General features: G+C 39.7%; 1 protein-coding gene across 2 annotated transcripts; it reads left to right on the top strand.

Moving 5' to 3' along the window:
• Positions 1-4811: 4811 nt before the first annotated feature.
• LOC120276452 (arginine decarboxylase-like) lies at positions 4812-11323 on the top strand. Of its 2 annotated transcripts, none has more exons than XM_039283204.1 (2): positions 4812-5040; positions 9641-11323. In XM_039283204.1, exons 1-2 carry the CDS (start codon positions 4813-4815, stop codon positions 11213-11215), a joined length of 1803 nt encoding a protein of 600 aa, XP_039139138.1. In that variant the 5' UTR covers position 4812; the 3' UTR covers positions 11216-11323. The 2 variants fall into 2 exon arrangements, with proteins under 2 accessions (XP_039139138.1, XP_039139139.1); XM_039283205.1 differs by having other exon boundaries at positions 4943-5040; positions 9589-11323.
• Positions 11324-11904: the final 581 nt, after the last annotated feature.

Genomic DNA, 11904 nt, shown 5'->3' with positions numbered 1-11904 from the left:
TGTTGTTCATGCAATCAGAGTGAAGATTTAACTTGCGAAAATATATGTGATTTGCTATAGAATGAAGGCTCCAATCATATTTTCAGGTTTCAAAACCCATGATTTTTTTCAAAAGACAAATCCCACCATACACATGGGAATAAATAAATGGTAAGTGTGGATAAAAAAAAATCCAAGCATTTTTGCATGGATTATCACAAAGGCTCAAGAAGGCAAAGCTAATGTTGGATGATGACATACATGGCGTAAAATTGATTAGCAATACAGGGGATGGTGCAGTGGGTTTTCTAGCCTCCAAGCTTGGATACTAACTTGATACAGAGCAATTTGTTGAACATGAACATTGTGATTGATCAACGATAACTTGCCTTTCTCCGTGGTTATTTGTCATGAAAAAGTTGAAACTCATGCGAATATATCAAGCTTGAACAATGTTTCTTTATGTCCAAAGCAACACCATAGATTAAAATACCCATTTCGAAGCAACAATAAAACTACTAATTCCAAAGCAATGGCAAAAAAAAGCTCATCTCAAGAAACATTGTTTCTAAAAAACCACGGAGAAACATGGCACAGGCAATTTCTAAAAATATATATATATATTTTTTAAGGCGACAACAAGGCATGCAACGTGGCGACAAGGCACAGGCAGCGACAACGATATATGATATATATATATATAAAGTTATATGTTGTAATGAATATATATATAATAAATAACAAAATTTATAATTCGCACATTTTCTTGTCTTTACTTGTACTTGAACTCTTAATTGGAGGTTCTTAAGATTTCAATCTGGGGTAATTAATAATAGAGGTTTGCCTTTATTAGGAATGGAAGAACACATAAAAATAAAATAAAATAACATAAATGACATTTGTGATTCGATATATCGCCTAGTGTCTTTTCACCGACACGTCGCCAGGGAGCGTATTTTCGATCCCACGGTCCCACCTAATATTGAGGACATTCACAATGAGAATGACTTGATGAGATATTTATATTTACTTGAGCCTCCCACCTTTGGTTGAAGGTTAACTTGGACAAATGGACAAGATGATCTTGGGTTATACTCGATTGTTTTCTTGTTAATAACTCTTGGATGTCGCATTTTCCCAAAGTAATTCAAACCTGTCTCCCTAGATTAGGCTCTGATTATGTTCTCATTCGTCTAGAATCAGATAGTCATATCTCTAAGCCTAGGTCTTTCCGCTTTGAACTAGCTTGGTGCTTAACTGACGGTTTTGCTGATTTAATCCAAAATTCATAGAATGAGGTTGCCTTTTCTAGGAGCAGGGCTTTCATCCTTTCCAAAAAATTAGCTTGCCTTAGGAATAGACTCTGATCCTGAGCAAAAACCTACTTTGGGTCCATCAAGTTGAGACAGCTTGACCTTCGCCACGAGCTGGACTCCCTAGACCTAATCAAGGAATCCCTAGCTACGTCTTTCTTCTGAAGAGAGCACTTAGGAACTTGCCTTGCATAAAAGTCTCGGTGACTTTCTCAAGCAAGAAGAATTATATTGGATACAGAGATCTAAGGTGAGATTGCTTGAAGTTGATGAAAATGCAAAACTTTTCCACTCAGTTGCCAATGAATGCCAAAATAAAAACTTTATTTCGAGCATCTCCCAAGGTAACAATAGGATTGTAAACAATAAGGAAATTGGGAAAGTCTTCACAACCTTTTTCCGCTCACAATCTGGGTCTACTAGAAAGTCTAGGTTCAAGATATCATGGCCCAAGCTGCTTGCCAACAAACCTCCTATTGATCTTTCCAGCCTAGAAGACCCTTTCACAAGAGGAGATTAAAAAAGTGGTTTTTTGACTTAAGTGCTAATAAGACACTTGGTCCAGATGGTTGCCCTATCTTCTTCTTCCAGTAATTCTGGAATATAATTAAGAGTGACATTTTCAAACTATGTGAAGAATTTTCACTTGTAAAACTAATTTGGAGCGTATTAACTGGGCAAGCATTACTATAATTCTCAGGGTAGAAACTCTTGATTCCCCCTTTGACTTTTTCGACCCATCAGCCTGATCAATTCATCTCTGAAAAATTTTGTCTAAAATTTTGGTGACTCACCTTAGCCTTTTCATTGATCCCTTAGTTGATAAAATGCAATCAGCCTTCATCAAAGGTTGATGTATCATTGATAGCATCGCAGCAGATGAGGATCACTTTTTAGCCTTCAAAAGCGGAGGCTACCGGGCAATGTGTTGAAAGTTGATTTCTCAAAGGCATTTAATATGGTAGATTGGGATTTCCTCTTAGATATGATAGGTTGGATTAAAATAATCTTTAACTTGTCTAAGACTACGATTCTGGTGAATGGGTCCCAATATGGATATAATCGCTACTATCGTAGCCTTAGACAAGGAGATCCTCTCCCCCTGCTCTTCTTCGTGTTAGTCACTGACGTCCTCAGCACAATGCTCTCCCATGCTCTCAACTTAGGAATCTTATATGGTGTGATATTAGGGGATTGATGTATAATGTGTAATAATATCAAGGTCATCAAATTGATTTTATACTTGTTCAAGGGCATGACAGGTTTGACAATTAATTACTCAAAAACATGCCAATACTCGATAAGGCCTGATCAATTCCCGGACGCAACTCTTACTTAAGCCCTGAATTGCTCAACTTGACTGCTTACCTACTTAGAAATTCCAATCTTAGGCAGAAGACCTAGGAGGCAACACTGGGAGAGTTTGATCTCCAAAGTCAGGTCACGTCTATCCTCTTAGAAAACAAACTTTCTTTCCCTGGGGGCCCGCCTCACTTTGGTAAACTCAATCTTATCTACAATACCCACCTATTACATGTCCATCTTCAAACTACCACAATAGGTTATTAAGTAGACTGATAGAATCAGAAGAGAATTTTTTTGGTCTGGACCAGATATCAAGCATCCTTGGTGTTGTCTTGTGAGTTGGAAGTCTCTCTATAAGGGACGAGATCAAGGTGGTTGGATCATACTAGAGTTTGAAAATTTCAACAAAGATCTCCTAGGAAAATGGTAGTGGAAATTGGCATCTGGAACTACCTGGTGTGGATCCCGCATCATCTAGTTCCATTATGGTAGTAATCACCCCTATTGGAATTTATATGCCAAATTTTCCAGACATAGATCTTTTTTTTTTAGTGGCATTCTCACTTGTTTGCCTGTTTTTGCTGGTGTACTACTCAAATCATTCCGGATGGATCCGCCACTCTTTTATGGGCTGACAGATAGATTAATGGCCGTGGTCTAAGGTATATTTGGCCAGACGCCTTTAATGCTATGCTACATCCTTGGGGAACAACAAGCGACCTTTTGCACATTTTAACCACATGCCCGTTCAAATATGAACTAAAGGTGCTAGGACTAGTTTCAAGGATCAATTCCTAACACTCCCAAGGTGGGGACGTCAAACAGTGGTGTCTTAAATCCAATGGAAGCTTTTCGGTTAAATCTTTCTATGGGTGTTTGAACGATGAAGGATTGCGGTGCGAGGTGCCTTCTATCTTTTAGAAGGGCCCGTGCCCACACAAGGCTAATCTTTTCAACTGGTTGGCTTGGAAAAACAAGATTCTAACATTAGATAACCTTGCTCTCAAAAGATGCAATAAACTTCCAACTACAACCCGTGTCATTTACCACTCGGCTATTGAAACTATGGATCATCTTTTTTTACAATGTCCTCTAGACCAAAGGTTATGGGGTTATTTCTGTCCCTTGCTTCCGCTTTCAACCCCTCCTATCTCCTTAGTGGAGGTGTGGGGTTCGTGGCAAGCATCTCCTAGATCTTCTGTTAAGGAAGTTAGAGAGATTCTAATCCGTGCTATCTTCTAGAATATCTGGCTTGAACGGAATGATCGTATTTTTAATTCAAACATCCACACCTTATCGGCGATTATCATGAAAATTGATCACATGTTTCTATTTTGGTTCTCTGCAGTCCCTGAGGAAAAAAGGGCGAAGTTTGAGGATTCCATCATAGCTATTTGTTGAAACTTAGAGTTCATGGGGTCCCGCTCATAATCAGCGAGAATGAGTGATCCCGACTAGGAGGCATTCACCCAAGAAGCAGGCTAGTTTTTTTATTTCAAGATCACCCGGTGTTGCTCTTCACGTGGGCATTTCTGTTTCCTAGTTTTTGTTGGCAATTTATCTTTAGTGGATCTTCCTATGTTTGTGTTTTATTTTGTTATATTTTAGTTTTCTTTTGCTTTCCTTGTTGTAGTTTTCCTTTTATTTTCTCTCTCTGTACTTCTTTTTTTATTTTCTCAATGAATTGTGATTTCTCTATTTGTTTTAAAATCTTGTGAAGCTAGCTCCATGGGATGACCTCTGAACTTTTTTCTTGGATTGCACTGCTCCTTCTTTTATGTGTCTCGATGTCCACATTTTTGTGTATTTTTTTTTTATGTATTTTGTATCTCTTCTTTGTTATTTTATTAATATAAGTCTTTTTATTTATTTTTCAAAATAAATATTTTGTTTCATATTTCGGATGCCAAATGATTTTGTGCTTAATATTTTGAATATATATATATATATATATATACAGTTTATTTTATTTTAGTTTTTAATAGAATTGAGTTTGGTTATTGTTTGCTGAAGATGATTTACTCAATGTTGATATTGTATAAATTAATTTAATTTTTTTTATGTTAAAAATTTTATAAATTACAATAATTTACAAGTTATAAAAGGGGAGCCATGTCACATAATGATGAAAATACGAAAATAAAAATAAAAAACGAGTGGGACAAGCACCATTTATTTAACCTATACTGAAATAGACCAAATTATCGGGTCGGGTATGAAGCACAGCAAACCCGACCCTGGTATGGATTCACTACAGTGCGAGGTATCTACAATGAGCGAAAGGTGTTTGATTGAATGCCTTTCGTTGTCCGCCATGCTCTCTCTCCCTTCGAGCTTCGTGCGAGACCTCTCCAACGCCCGTCTTCGTTCCCATGAGAACTCGCCCGTCACTCAGATTAGCTGTAGCTGTACCCGTGGACGGAAGCGCAGCGTCGTCACTTCGGTCAGTCCTCTTTTCCGCTCATGTCCTTGTGATGTTTTTGTTTGACTGTATTCATTTCATTCCCAAAGTTTGAAGCTTTTCGTATCTTTGTTTGAAGTATTGCAAGGAATTGCTTGTGTGTTTTAGGGAATTATATTGGTGTTTTGGTTGTTCTTAAAGTGTTTTTTGTTTTTATGTAGTTTAGGTGTTTGTGGAATTGCCTCTGAGAATGCCTAGGGTGAAGAAATGCATCAATTGAATTATCATTCCTTTTGTATGAGTTTCTTTTTATGTAATTTTTTTTAAATAAACACATTTTTGGATATCATTTTTTTTTTATTTGGAAATATGGCATTTGGACAATAAGTAGAATTTAGGGATCTTGTTTTGTATACAATAGTAAAGTCATCTTCTGCTTTCCTGCAAGTACTTAGAGGAGTTGAAAAAGAAGATGACTTTCCTGCAAGTCATCTTCTGCTTACTTGGGTTTCATTCTCTAGTCTTCATTTTGGTCACTGATTGTTGAAAAAGAAAATAAGAAAAAATTAGAGGAGTTGAATTATGAATGTTGAATAGTGTTCAAAAGGCTTTGGGAGAAAAATATCATTTGGGCAGAAAGATCATTCTAGTGTCATATGTAGTTCAAGGTGTGTGCTTCGTTCACTGTATGAATTATGAGCATCTTTCACAAATTGTCCTTTTTTCCTTCTTTGTATTCAGAAATATTGTCTTTATAAACAATGGCCATGCCGGTTTTGGTTTTCTTACTCCTTCACAAACATTGTTGAAAAGGAAAAGTAATCATTTATGGCACCATAGCGCACTGAGGAATACTGAGAAGACATAATTTGGATTTTGACACAAAGGTTATTCTTGATAGAAGATGGAAGATAAAGAAGAATAGATCCTCATTCAATGAATAATGAAAACAAGTAACACCTTGGGTACATATAGAAGATAATAATACTAGTATACCTAACAACAACTGTATATATATACATACGTACATACATGTATACATGTAACACCCCCCCCAAACTCAAGGCGGATCGTACGTCTTGAGTTTGGACAACATGAATAAATGTTGATCACGTGTTTGCGTCTTGGTAAAGAAATCAGCCACCTGAACCTCTGTAGGAAGATAGTGAAGTGATACAGTTTGGGCACGTACATGGCATCGGGTGAAGTGTGCATCCACACCAATATGTTTGGTCAGCTCATGTTTAACTGGATTTGCAGCAATCTGAAGGGCGCCAGTACTGTCACAATGAATAGGAATGGGAGATGTAATCGGTACACCAAAGTCCTGTAGAATCGAACGCAGCCAAAGCACCTCCTGGACGGTAGAAGCCAATGCACGAACCTCGACCTCGAGACTAGACTTGGCAACAGATGGGGTCGCTTTCTTGGTCTTCCAAACAACAAGAGAAGAACCAAGAAAGATACAGTAGCCAGTGACAGAGACTCGATCATCAGGAGAACTGGACCAGGTAGCATCAGACTAGGCACTCGGAATCGAAGACCGGGATCGACGTGAGTAGAACAGACCACGAGATACAGTGCCACGAAGATATCGTAGTACCCGAATAAGATGAGCATAATGAACAGAAGTGGGTGCCGCAATAAACTGACTGAGGATGTGAACTGCATGGGAAATATCTGGACGGGTGACGGCTAAGTAAACCAAACTGCCAACCAGATGTCTATAGCGAGAAGGATCAGATAAGAGAATGCCATCAGAAGCACGAAGCTGCAAATGTAACTCCATCGGTGTAGCAGCAATACGGGTATCAGTCAAACCAGAGCGAGCAAATAGGTCGTGAGTATAACGCTGCTGAGAAAGACGGTATCCATCAGGATGAGAAGTAATCTCGATACCCAAGAAATAACGAAGTAAACCTAAATCAGTCATCAAGAAAGTCTCACATAACTTCTGCTTCACAAAGGTAATGTGAGCAGAATCATCACCGGTAATGATCATATCATCTACATATAGAAGAAGAATGGTCTGCCCACGAGAGGAAGAGTGAATGAAGACTGCCGGATCATGTATGCTGGGGGTAAAACCAGCAGCCTCAACTACTGTACTGAACCGCTCAAACCAGGCCCGTGGAGCCTGTTTGAGGCCATAAAGAGCGCGCCGAAGACGACAAACAGACCCTGGAGGCACCCGAAGGCCGGGAGGAGGAGTCATGTAAACTTCCTCCTTCAAGTCCCCATAAAGAAACGCGTTCTTCACATCAAGCTGATGAAGAGCCCAACCACGAACAGCAGCAACATCAACTAAAGTGCGCACAGTATGCATGTGGGCTACTGAGGCAAAAGTCTCCTCAAAGTCACGGCCATACTCCTGCTGAAAGCCACGAGCAACTAAACGCGCTTTATAGCGCTCGAGAGACCCATCAGAACGAGTCTTCACACGGTAGATCCAACGATAGGTGATGGGAACGGCATGAGAAGGAAGGGGAACGAGATCCCATGTATGTGTCCGAGTCAAAGCATCAAGCTCCTCTGCCATGGCAGTCCGCCACTCAGGTGATCGAACTACTTCTCGGTAGGTATCTGGTTCAAAGACATCTGAAACACTGGTGATAGCAAAAGCGTAACGAACAAGAGGAAGTAAAGTAGAGCGATCGCGTAAAGAATACGTGTGAGAATGTACCTCAGGAGCTGAATCGATAGTAGGAAAGGTGTCAGAGATGACCGTCCGAGAAGGAGGCTCTGTGGAATCCCGACGATGGTATGTGAAACGAATAGGTGGGTGAGCAAGAGGAAGCAAGGGAAAAGGGGAGGACACTATAGGAGACTCAACAGATGAAGGAGGGGAAGACACTACAGGAGACTCAATAGATAAAGGAGGAGAGGGGTCAAGAGAGGAGTGAGAAAGAAACTCGGCAGGAGGATTGAATGATGGAGGAGAGGATACAGGAGGAGTATGCTCAGTCGAAGGGGTAGGAAAAAGGAATGAGAGAGGGACAGAGGGAGATGGGGACTCAGTGGAAGAAGGAGAAGCATAGAAGGGTGTAGACTCATCAAATGTAACATCACGAGAAATGCGAATACGACGAGTGATAGGATCATAACAACGATAGCCTTTATGCTCAAGGCTATATCCTAGAAAAACACATGAAACAGACTTGGCTGTTAGCTTTGTTTTCTCCCGAGGTGAGAGTAAAACAAAACAACGACAACCAAAAACACGGAGATGATCATAGTGGGGAGGTGTCCCATGAAGACACTCACCTGGACTACGACCATTAAGGTGAGAGGAGGGTTGTAGGTTAATGAGATAAACAGCAGTGCTGACAGCTTCAGCCCAAAAATGAGGGGGAAGAAAAGCGCCTAGAAGAAGAGCATGTGTCGTCTCTAAGATGTGACGATGCTTACGTTCAGCCACCCCGTTCTGAGGATGAGCCTCAGGACAAGATAACTGAGGCAATGTGCCTTCAGAAGACAAAAAGGCACGAAAGGCGTGAGAGGTGTACTCACCGCCAGAGTCAGATCGAAAGGTCTTAATAGAGGCAGAGAACTGGGTGTGGATCATAGCAGAAAAAGAGCGATAAATAGATAATAACTGGCTACGATGAGACATAAGATAAAGCCAGGTAAATCGAGTGTAGTGATCTATAAAAAGAACATAATAGCGATGACCACCTTTAGAGACAAAGGGAGCATGACCCTAAACATCAGAGTGAATAAGTTCGAAAGGAGCACTAGTCTGAGATACACTCAAAGGATAAGGGCGTTGGAGTTGCTTACCGAGTTCTGACCAAGACGGACCACGCGAGAAGGAGGAGAGACGACTCCTAAAAATACCATGACGAACAAGGGGACGACATACGAGATGGACATAAGTGGCCAAGACGATGATGCCACTTATGATGAGATTGAACGGCAGTATAACGATGGTTATTTCCAGGTTTTGTGGGTGGCCGGAATGTGTGTGGCCGGGGGTGATGATTGTGGTGATGTGGTGAGGATGGGCCGTGGGTTTCAAGATCTAGGGATTTTAAGAATAGAATGAAAAAGAGAAGGTTGATGAAGAGTGACGAGGGAATATGACCGCCAAAGGATGTCCGAAAGAAGAGGACCGAAGAGGATGGCCGGAGAAGTTGGTCGGAGAAGATGACCGGAAAAGTTTAACCTAGTCTGATACCATGATAGAAGATGGAAGATAAAGAAGAATAGATCCTCATTCAATGAATAATGAAACAAGTAACACCTTGGGTACATATAGAAGATACTAATACTAGTATACCTAACAACAACTGTATATATATACATACGTACATACATGCATACATGTAACAATTCTATTGTTGATTGCTTTATTTATTTCATGTTGCTTAAATTTTTTTGTTTTAATTTTCTGATTATATACTCTGAGCCTCTATATTAAACTAGATCTCAAGGTCAACAGTTTGATTAGTATTGCCAATAGACAGATTGTATTTATTTTTTGGTGCAAATCTTGTCCTTTAAGTTATTGGAACATATCCATAGTATGCATGCCTTTTCTCTGTTAGCAGCAACATCACAAAATTGTTAATTTTCCTCAAACAACTTCAGGATATCACTGATCAAAGTTGTAAAGCAATGAATGCTTCAAAATTTCCAACAGGAAAGTGTAGCGGAAGATACTAGGAAACATGGTAGTGCCTCACTGATCACCGAAAGAATCTCCAGTGCTGACACTCCAGTTGCAGGATGTCTGTCCACTGGTCAACAGGATTCTGCTCCTCTGCTTCACGCATTGAAAATTTCTGCAGAAAAAGATGTCGCCTGTTTCCACTTCCCTGGCCACAACCGAGGGAAAGCTGTTCCACAATTAATGTCTCAACTTTTCGGGCCAGAAACATTTAGGTATGACCTCCCTGAGCTTCCTGAGCTCGATGATCTTTTCTCTCCCAATGGAGTCATCTTAGATGCTCAGAAACGAGCTGCTGAATTGTTTGGATCATCGGAAACTTGGTTTCTGGTAGGAGGCACCACTTGTGGAGTCCAGGCATCAATAATGGCCACTTGTTCCCCTGGTGAAACACTCATCCTTCCAAGGAACTCGCACTTATCTGCAATTTCTGGTCTGACTTTATCTGGTGCAGTACCGAAATACATCATTCCAGAGTACAATTCCCAGTGGGACATTCCTGGCGGAATCACCGCATTACAGGTTGAGAAAGCCATTGAAGAATTGAAGGAAGAAGGTAAAACAGCAGCTGCAGTTCTCATCACTTCTCCGACTTATCACGGAATTTGCAGTAATGTGAGAGAAATTGCAAAACTTTGCCACTCACATAGCATTCCAGTTATAGTTGATGAAGCTCATGGTGCACATTTCAGGTTCCATGCTGAGTTTCCGAGCACTGCTCTTGAACAAGGTGCAGACTTAGCAGTACAATCAACTCACAAGGTTCTCAACTCTCTGACACAATCCTCTATGTTGCATATGTCCGGGAATCTTGTAGACATAGACACCATGAGTAGATGCCTTCAAACTCTTCAGAGCTCAAGCCCGAGTTATCTCCTTCTCGCATCATTAGATGCTGCGAGAGCTCAGTTAAGTGAGAACCCACTAGGCATTTTCAACAAGGCCATGGATTTATCACTAGAAGCCAAGGGCAAGATTAGCAGAATACCAGGAATCTCAATCCTGAATTTACTGAGCTTCACTTCAGGCTTCCCTGCTATCGATCCTCTACGTCTCACTCTTGGTGTATCACAGCTCCAAATATCAGGCTACACAGCTGATGATATAATAGAACAGAAACTAAATATCTACTCCGAGTTGGCAGGGAGCCAATCGATAACATTTGCAGTCAATTTAGGTACTCAAAGAGAGTCCATTCAAAGATTGGTTTCCGGAATGAATCACTTATCTGCTACTTTCTATCAGAAAAGGAACCAATTATGCAGAAATGCTGATAAAGTTTGTGCACCATTTGATGATGTTACGGTGAAATTAAGTCCCAGAGAGGCTTTCTTTTCGAGGAAAAGAAAAGCCAGCATCAGAGAAAGCTTCGGGCAGGTATGTGGAGAGATGGTATGCTCATATCCACCTGGAATTCCGGTTCTAATCCCTGGTGAAGTTATTACTGAAAAAGCATTGTTGTATCTTTTGGATGTCAAGAAAATGGGCGCTGCAATTAGTGGAGCTGCTGATCAGCAACTGAATTCCATTGTTGTTTGCATTGTTTAGAATTTCTTGATTGAATTCTCATATTGATGTGAACTTAACATGAGCTGGAAATTGTTAAGAACAATAGGTGGTAGCTTGTAATTTTAGGTACTTTAATAATAAATTAAAGGGAAAATTTTGTTGAAAATACCTTGTGATTTGACTCTTTATCAATTCGGAACTTATAGTTTTGAGTCGTCAAAAATTTAGTATTATGTAGTTTAAATCGTTTACACAAAAGTATCAAAACGCTTAATTTCGTTAATTTTTGCTGACGTGGCAGAATTTATGTTTTTGTCTTTATTTACATTACTAATGTGTACTAATAAAAACTATTTATATATATTTGCATCATATTTAAAAATCATTCAATTTATAATTGGAGGTTGAAAGGTTCTCAATTAATATGTGTTTTAGTAATGTAAACAAAGAAAAATAAATAAATTCAGAGTTAAATTAATGGAGTTAAATATTTTTGCACTCAGGAACCTTGGGCTAGCCCAATGGTAACTACTCATGGTTGTAATTGAGAGGTCTCGAGTTTGAACCTCGAGTTATGTGTGAGGATTACATCTCGTTCTCCCCTCATCTTGTCGACTTTGTCAAAAAAAAAAATAATAATAATAATATTTTTGCACTCGTAAATAGTTTAGATTATGGGGAACTCAAGTGTTATAATTCAAACCACAAGTCCTGATTTGATAAAGAGA

This window comes from Dioscorea cayenensis, chromosome 14, assembly GCF_009730915.1.
Source record: "Dioscorea cayenensis subsp. rotundata cultivar TDr96_F1 chromosome 14, TDr96_F1_v2_PseudoChromosome.rev07_lg8_w22 25.fasta, whole genome shotgun sequence".
NCBI lineage: Eukaryota > Viridiplantae > Streptophyta > Magnoliopsida > Dioscoreales > Dioscoreaceae > Dioscorea > Dioscorea cayenensis.
Note: the sequence above shows the minus strand (reverse complement) of the source record. Positions and strands in the feature narration are given on the sequence as shown.